This window comes from Oncorhynchus clarkii, chromosome 21 (assembly GCF_045791955.1).
Source record: "Oncorhynchus clarkii lewisi isolate Uvic-CL-2024 chromosome 21, UVic_Ocla_1.0, whole genome shotgun sequence".
Classification (NCBI taxonomy): domain Eukaryota; kingdom Metazoa; phylum Chordata; class Actinopteri; order Salmoniformes; family Salmonidae; genus Oncorhynchus; species Oncorhynchus clarkii.
The window spans coordinates 53,208,849-53,217,115 of NC_092167.1; the positions used below are offsets into that span (position 1 = coordinate 53,208,849).

At 43.9% G+C, this 8,267-nt stretch overlaps 1 protein-coding gene across 3 annotated transcripts; it reads right to left on the bottom strand.

Annotated features, from left to right (window-relative positions):
• Window positions 1-254: 254 nt before the first annotated feature.
• On the bottom strand, window positions 255-6,053 carry LOC139379140 (motile sperm domain-containing protein 1-like). 3 transcript variants are annotated; one of them, XM_071121976.1, is made up of 6 exons: window positions 6,002-6,053; window positions 5,159-5,469; window positions 4,934-5,009; window positions 3,505-3,716; window positions 2,240-2,392; window positions 255-2,158 (listed from the first exon to the last, which is right to left on the bottom strand). In XM_071121976.1, the coding sequence occupies exons 2-6, from the start codon at window positions 5,397-5,399 to the stop codon at window positions 2,130-2,132; spliced, it is 711 nt and encodes a 236-aa protein (XP_070978077.1). In that variant the 5' UTR covers window positions 5,400-5,469; window positions 6,002-6,053; the 3' UTR covers window positions 255-2,129. The 3 variants fall into 3 exon arrangements, with proteins under 3 accessions (XP_070978077.1, XP_070978078.1, XP_070978079.1); XM_071121978.1 differs by having other exon boundaries at window positions 609-1,987; window positions 2,298-2,392; XM_071121977.1 differs by lacking the exon at window positions 6,002-6,053 and having other exon boundaries at window positions 5,159-5,970.
• Window positions 6,054-8,267: the final 2,214 nt, after the last annotated feature.

Genomic DNA, 8,267 nt, shown 5'->3' on the forward strand with positions numbered 1-8,267 from the left:
CAACGACCCTAAGCACAAGAGCCCGGACTTGAACCCGATCGAACATCTCTGGAGAGACCTGAAAATAGCTGTGCAGCGACGCTCCCCATCCAACCTGACAGAGCTTGAGAGGATCTGCAGAGAAGAATGGGAGAAACTCCCCAAATACAGGTGTGCCAAGCTTGTAGCGTCATACCCAAGATGCTTCAACAAAGTACTGAGTAAAGGGTCTGAATACTGATGTAAATGTGATATTTCCATTTAAATTGTTTATATTTTTTGTAAAAATGTCCAAAAACATGGTTTTGCTTTCTCATTATGGGGTATTGTGTGTAGATTGATGAGGGGGGGGGGGGCTATTTAATCCATTTTAGAACAAGGCTGTAACGCAACAAAATGGGGGAAAAGTCAAGGGGTCTGAATACTTTCTGAATGGACTGTATGTATGTTAGTGTACACGTATGTTTGTTTACAGTACATGTTGGTTTGTTTGCATGTATGTACAGTGCCTTGCGAAAGTATTCGGCCCCCTTGAACTTTGCGACCTTTTGCCACATTTCAGGCTTCAAACATAAAGATATAAAACTGTATTTTTTTGTGAAGAATCAACAACAAGTGGGACACAATCATGAAGTGGAACGACATTTATTAGATATTTCAAACTTTTTTTACAAATCAAAAACTGAAAAATTGGGCGTGCAAAATTATTCAGCCCCCTTAAGTTAATACTATGTAGCGCCACCTTTTGCTGCGATTACAGCTGTAAGTCGCTTGGGGTATGTCTCTATCAGTTTTGCACATCGAGAGACTGAATTTTTTTCCCATTCCTCCTTGCAAAACAGCTCGAGCTCAGTGAGGTTGGATGGAGAGCATTTGTGAACAGCAGTTTTCAGTTCTTTCCACCGATTCTCGATTGGATTCAGTTCTGGACTTTGACTTGGCCATGTTTATTTTTTAACCATTCCATTGTAGATTTTGCTTTATGTTTTGGATCATTGTCTTGTTGGAAGACAAATCTCCGTCCCAGTCTCAGGTCTTTTGCAGACTCCATCAGGTTTTCTTCCAGAATGGTCCTGTATTTGGCTCCATCCATCTTCCCATCAATTTTAACCATCTTCCCTGTCCCTGCTGAAGAAAAGCAGGCCCAAACCATGATGCTGCCACCACCATGTTTGACAGTGGGGATGGTGTGTTCAGGGTGATGAGCTGTGTTGCTTTTACGCCAAACATAACGTTTTGCATTGTTGCCAAAAAGTTCAATTTTGGTTTCATCTGACCAGAGCACCTTCTTCCACATGTTTGGTGTGTCTCCCAGGTGGCTTGTTGTGGCTTGTTGTTGATTCTTCACAAAAAAATACCGTTTTATATCTTTATGTTTGAAGCCTGAAATGTGGCAAAAGGTCGCAAAGTTCAAGGGGGCCGAATACTTTCGCAAGGCACTGTATGTTAGTGTACATGTATGTTTGTTTACACTTGTTTATATGTATGCTTTACATGCAGTTTCACATCAGCGCTGTTGGCCCCTAGAACATATCAGCCCTGTTGGCCCCTAGAACATATCAGCCCTGTTGGCCCCTAGAACATATCAGCCCTGTTGGCCCCTAGAACATATCAGCCCTGTTGGCCCCCAGAACATATCAGCCCTGTTGGTCCCTAGAACATATCAGCCCTGTTGGTCCCTAGAACATATCAGCCCTGTTGGCCCCTAGAACATATCAGCCCTGTTGGTCCCTAGAACATATCAGCCCTGTTGGCCCCTAGAACATATCAGCCCTGTTGGCCCCTAGAACATATCAGCCCTGTTGGCCCTAGAACATATCAGCCCTGTTGGTCCCTAGAACATATCAGCCCTGTTGGTCCCTAGAACATATCAGCCCTGTTGGCCCCTAGAACATATCAGCCCTGTTGGCCCCTAGAACATATCAACCCTGTTGGACATATCAGCCCTGTTGGTCCCTAGAACATATCAGCCCTGTTGGACATATCAGCCCTGTTGGACATATCAGCCCTGTTGGTCCCTAGAACATATCAGCCCTGTTGGACATATCAGCACTGTTGGCCCCTAGAACACATCAGATTGGTCTGGGGAATGAACGGAGGGGGGGGGGTCTTGGTCTGAATCTCCATGGAAACATCATCTCCTATTCTGGTTACCGTAGAAACACCATGGTGAGCAGACCTTAGAGACAAATAAATAAGAGTTACACACACGCGCGCACACACACACGCGCACACACACACACACGCACAGATGTCTTACCCAGTGTGTAGGCGCACACCAATTTCTGTGTGACAGTCACATGGGCATAGCTAGGAACCAAGTTGTTGGGCTCAGAGTGGAGGGGGAGCATTAAGAAAGCAACACACACCACACCCATCACCACCGACACTGCAAACTGGGACAGTCTCCGAACTAGAGGGGAGAGAGAGATGATACATGTTGACTGAGATGTGCCTGTTTCTATAAGGGGAGAGAGATGATACATGTTGACTGAGATGTAACTGTTTCTATAAGGGGAGAGAGATGATACATGTTGACTGAGATGTAACTGTTTCTATAAGGGGAGAGAGATGATACATGTTGACTGAGATGTGCCTGTTTCTTTAAGGGGAGAGAGATGATACATGTTGACTGAGATGTAACTGTTTCTATAAGGGGAGAGAGCTGATACATGTTGACTGAGATGTAACTGTTTCTATAAGGGGAGAGAGATGATACATGTTGACTGAGATGTAACTGTTTCTATAAGGGGAGAGAGATGATACATGTTGACTGAGATGTAACTGTATCTATAAGGGGAGAGAGATGATACATGTTGACTGAGATGTAACTGTTTCTATAAGGGGAGAGAGATGATACATGTTGACTGAGATGTAACTGTTTCTATAAGGGGAGAGAGCTGATACATGTTGACTGAGATGTAACTGTTTCTATAAGGGGAGAGAGATGATACATGTTGACTGAGATGTAACTGTTTTTATAAGGGGAGAGAGATGATACATGTTGACTGATATGTGACTGTTTCTTTAAGGGGAGAGAGATGATACATGTTGACTGAGATGTGACTGTTTCTTTAAGGGGAGAGAGATGATACATGTTGACTGAGATGTGACTGTTTCTTTAAGGGGAGAGAGATGATACATGTTGACTGAGATGTAACTGTTTCTATAAGGGGAGAGAGATGATACATGTTGACTGAGATGTAACTGTTTCTATAAGGGGAGAGAGATGATACATGTTGACTGAGATGTAACTGTTTCTATAAGGGGAGAGAGATGATACATGTTGACTGAGATGTGACTGTTTCTTTAAGGGGAGAGAGATGATACATGTTGACTGAGATGTGACCATTTCCTCAGGAAGGAGAAATCTCGTCAGGGTGCCTGTAGATCTAACGGAGGAGTATGTAGGTAGAGGTTGAGAGACAGGGTGAGGGAGGGAGGGAGGGAGGGAGGGGTGTCAGTGGGTCTATGCTGGGGGGTGTCCTCTCTCCCCCTGTATGGAGGGCTAACTAAGTGACTCACCTTTCTGGGGCAATGTGAAGTAAGGTAGAGAGGCGAGAGAGGGAGGGAGGAGTCTCGGGGGGCTAGTGGGTTGATTCTGGGCAGTGGCTTCTCCTCCCCTGAGTTCAGCCCACACCTCCCGATTCGCCCCCTTCCCTCCCCCCGACACCTCCAGGCGGAACCGATCTCTCCTTCCCCAGTGGCGGGGGGACACATCTTGGTGACGCACCACTCTGTGGGGAGAAAGAGGAAGTCAGGTCAGAGGACAGGAAGTCTCAGGTTGTGTCCAAAATGGCACCTTATTTCCTTTTAGAGCCCTACATTCCCTGGTCAACAGTACTGCACTATAAAGGCCCTGGTCAACAGTACTGCCCTATAAAGGCCCTGATCAACAGTACTGCCCTATAAAGGCCCTGGTCAACAGTACTGCCCTATAAAAGCCCTGGTCAACAGTACTGCACTATAAAGGCCCTGGTCAACAGTACTGCCCTATAAAGGCCCTGGTCAACAGTACTGCCCTATAAAGGCCCTGGTCAACAGTACTGCACTATAAAGGCCCTGGTTAACAGTACTGCACTATAAAGGCCCTGGTCAACAGTACTGCCCTATAAAGGCCCTGGTCAACAGTACTGCCCTATAAAGGCCCTGGTCAACAGTACTGCCCTATAAAGGCCCTGGTCAACAGTACTGCACTATAAAGGCCCTGGTCAACAGTACTGCACTATAAAGGCCCTGGTCAACAGTACTGCCCTATAAAGGCCCTGGTTAACAGTACTGCCCTATAAAGGCCCTGGTCAACAGTACTGCCCTATAAAGGCCCTGGTCAACAGTACTGCCCTATAAAGGCCCTGGTTAACAGTACTGCCCTATAAAGGCCCTGGTCAACAGTACTGCCCTATAAAGGCCCTGGTCAACAGTACTGCACTATAAAGGCCCTGGTCAACAGTACTGCCCTATAAAGGCCCTGGTCAACAGTACTGCACTATAAAGGCCCTGGTCAACAGTACTGCCCTATAAAGGCCCTGGTCAACAGTACTGCACTATAAAGGCCCTGGTCAACAGTACTGCCCTATAAAGGCCCTGGTCAACAGTACTGCCCTATAAAGGCCCTGGTCAACAGTACTGCACTATAAAGGCCCTGGTCAACAGTACTGCCCTATAAAGGCCCTGGTCAACAGTACTGCCCTATAAAGGCCCTGGTTAACAGTACTGCCCTATAAAGGCCCTGGTCAACAGTACTGCACTATAAAGGCCCTGGTTAACAGTACTGCCCTATAAAGGCCCTGGTCAACAGTACTGCCCTATAAAGGCCCTGGTTAACAGTACTGCACTCCAAAGGCCAGGGAACAGGGCGTCATTTCAACTCTCTGCTATTCCAAATAAAGCCAATAACAACTTATAAAGGCTTTTACAACTGTGTTGTATTTGGATTATGCTTAATGATACTCACAGGTCAACACAGGACTTGGCTCTGACACTGCCCTCTGCCTCCGCCACTGAATACAGAGATGGGGCTGTACACAACACTATAGAGAGAGATGTCAGAGGTTAGAGGTCAGGGGTTAAAGGTTGATGCAGGACTTGGCTCTCAGGCTGCTCTCTGCCTCTACCATAGAATACAGAGACGTTCACAACAGGTCAGGGGTTGGAGGTCAGAGGTAGGTATGGTTCTTACTCTTGAATCTGATGGTGAAGGTGTAAGGGTTGTAGAGAGTCAGGACTCTCCTGTGGGAACTCCTCTGATCAGAGTAGAACACCAGTTCAGATGGAAACAGGAAGATAGGAAGAGGGCTGGGAGGAGACGGGGGAGGAGATGGGAAGGCAGGGTCATCTCTCTCAGCCTTCCGCTTTACCACCCCAACCTCAGCCCCGCCCCTGGACCCGCTCTCCTGCCCTTTCATTGGCTGCTGCTGCATGACGACGGGTCCTTAGTCATGATCTGATTGGCTCATAAACGGAGTGGCTGTGACGTTACAACAGCGACATCTGTCGGCCAGGGGGAGACGGTGCAGGAAGAGAGATCGCTTTCGGTTATTGAAAATTACAGTAATTTCATCTGGTATTCATTTTAGATAAGGTTACTCGTCTGAGAGGTTTAAAAACAGGGCTTTATTTCAGATAACGTTATTCCTCATCTCTTTGTGATTCCTGCAGATGGATGTGGACTTCGTTTCCGCATCTATTCCCTCGTCATGCTGTTATTCCTCCATCTCACAGTTAGCTAATGTTACTTGGTTGCCATCTGTGTGTCTAGTTAATTAAAACAATGTATCCACACCGACTGGCTTCACCAAGTTATCCCGAACGCTACAACCAAACTTCTGTCTGTAGCTATAAGGTAACGTTACGTTAATAACAGGCTGCAGATAGCGAGCTTAACGAAGATCTCTGCGCACAAAACATGCCATATATAGGCTAACAAAAAAAACACCCTGACCTGTTATAGTAATTATCACTACTGTATAGACGCTTAAAACATACACAAGTACAGTAAAGTAGAGATCGTTCACCAATGTACCTCTCTCCTATCTTTCTGTGCAGGTTCTACTTCAGAACCCGCCCTTTGAAATGCACCAATGAAGGAAGCGTACTAAGTCAATGCTGCCGTTTCATTGGTAATTTCTCGTGTCCATCTGAGTGTTTTTCCGCGTTTACGTTTTGTGCAGTGACAGCGCCAACGCCCGCCTTTCCTGTCCACTGATTGGTTTGCCTGGAGAGGCGTGATGCGCTGAACGGACTGCCATAGAGTTCAAGTATGGGTAACTGCATTACAGTAACTAAGATACAGTTTTAAAGCGGCATACAGGTCTGCTCTGACTTACTTTACAACTGTTATTGTTCTATTTACATATGAATACCTATTTCCAAATGACAAACGTCTTAGGATTGTATATCTATATCTTTCCTTTTTTTTGAGCTCTTGGTTTTTTATGATCATCTTTCATATAGAATAGTAGATATCCCTTTATATTTTTTATTATTATTTTGTATTTATTTATTTTTCTTTCTCAGAATAGTCCCTGATTACACTAAAGAGGGTTTTTATTCTCTCTTACTATTGAGAACACTTGGTTTGGTCTTGAACATCATTTTCTGTTTAATTAAATTTAAAAAAACAGATAACAACTAGCTCAGAGTTTATGATATGAGCTATTTTCACTTCAGGTTGACTTAAATGGTGCAGATCTCGGTTCCTTATCGATTACGTTCACTTCTCCTGCGTTTTGACTCATCCTACAGTTTATACGTTTATATAATATTTGTTGTTTAGTCTTTGTCTATAGTGTCTCTTAATGCTAGAGGGTGTTGTCTTTGTCTATAGTGTCTCTTAATGCTAGAGGGTGTTGTCTTTGTCTATAGTGTCTCTTAATGCTAGAGGGTGTTGTGTTGTCTGTCTATAGTGTCTCTTAATGCTAGAGGGTGTTGTGTTGTCTTTGTCTATAGTGTCTCTTAATGCTAGAGGATGTTATGTTGTCTGTCTATAGTGTCTCTTAATGCTAGAGGGTGTTGTCTTTGTCTATAGTGTCTCTTAATGCTAGAGGATGTTATGTTGTCTGTCTATAGTGTCTCTTAATGCTAGAGGGTGTTGTCTTTGTCTATAGTGTCTCTTAATGCTAGAGGGTGTTGTCTTTGTCTATAGTGTCTCTTAATGCTAGAGGATGTTGTGTTGTCTTTGTCTATAGTGTCTCTTAATGCTAGAGGGTGTTGTGTTGTCTGTCTATAGTGTCTCTTAATGCTAGAGGGTGTTGTGTTGTCTTTGTCTATAGTGTCTCTTAATGCTAGAGGGTGTTGTGTTGTCTTTGTCTATAGTGTCTCTTAATGCTAGAGGGTGTTGTGTTGTCTGTCTATAGTGTCTCTTAATGCTAGAGGGTGTTGTGTTGTCTTTGTCTATAGTGTCTCTTAATGATAGAGGGTGTTGTGTTGTCTTTGTCTATAGTGTCTCTTAATGATAGAGGGTGTTGTGTTGTCTTTGTCTATAGTTTCTCTTAAAGCTAGAGGGTGTTGTCTTTGTCTATAGTTTCTCTTAAAGCTAGAGGGTGTTGTCTTTGTCTATAGTTTCTCTTAATGCTAGAGGGTGTTGTGTTGTCTTTGTCTATAGTGTCTCTTAATGCTAGAGGGTGTTGTCTTTGTCTATAGTGTCTCTTAATGCTAGAGGATGTTGTGTTGTCTTTGTCTATAGTGTCTCTTAATGCTAGAGGGTGTTGTGTTGTCTGTCTATAGTGTCTCTTAATGCTAGAGGGTGTTGTGTTGTCTTTGTCTATAGTGTCTCTTAATGCTAGAGGGTGTTGTGTTGTCTTTGTCTATAGTGTCTCTTAATGCTAGAGGGTGTTGTGTTGTCTGTCTATAGTGTCTCTTAATGCTAGAGGGTGTTGTGTTGTCTTTGTCTATAGTGTCTCTTAATGATAGAGGGTGTTGTGTTGTCTTTGTCTATAGTGTCTCTTAATGATAGAGGGTGTTGTGTTGTCTTTGTCTATAGTGTCTCTTAATGCTAGAGGGTGTTGTCTTTGTCTATAGTTTCTCTTAAAGCTAGAGGGTGTTGTCTTTGTCTATAGTTTCTCTTAATGCTAGAGGGTGTTGTGTTGTCTTTGTCTATAGTTTCTCTTAAAGCTAGAGGGTGTTGTCTTTGTCTATAGTTTCTCTTAAAGCTAGAGGGTGTTGTCTTTGTCTATAGTGTATCTTAATGCTAGAGGGTGTTGTGTTGTCTTTGTCTATAGTTTCTCTTAAAGCTAGAGGGTGTTGTCTTTGTCTATAGTTTGTCTTAATGCTAGAGGGTGTTGTCTTTG

Coding starts and splice junctions, on each gene's coding strand:
- LOC139379140 (XM_071121976.1), bottom strand. CDS start 5,399: ATGCAGCAGCAGCCAATGAAAGGGCAGGAGAGCGGGTCCAGGGGCGGG. Junction 5,010..5,158: donor CTTCACCATCAGATTCAAGA/GTAAGAACCATA, acceptor CTCTCTCTATAG/TGTTGTGTACAGCCCCATCT. Junction 2,159..2,239: donor GGTGTGCGCCTACACACTGG/GTAAGACATCTG, acceptor TTTGTCTCTAAG/GTCTGCTCACCATGGTGTTT.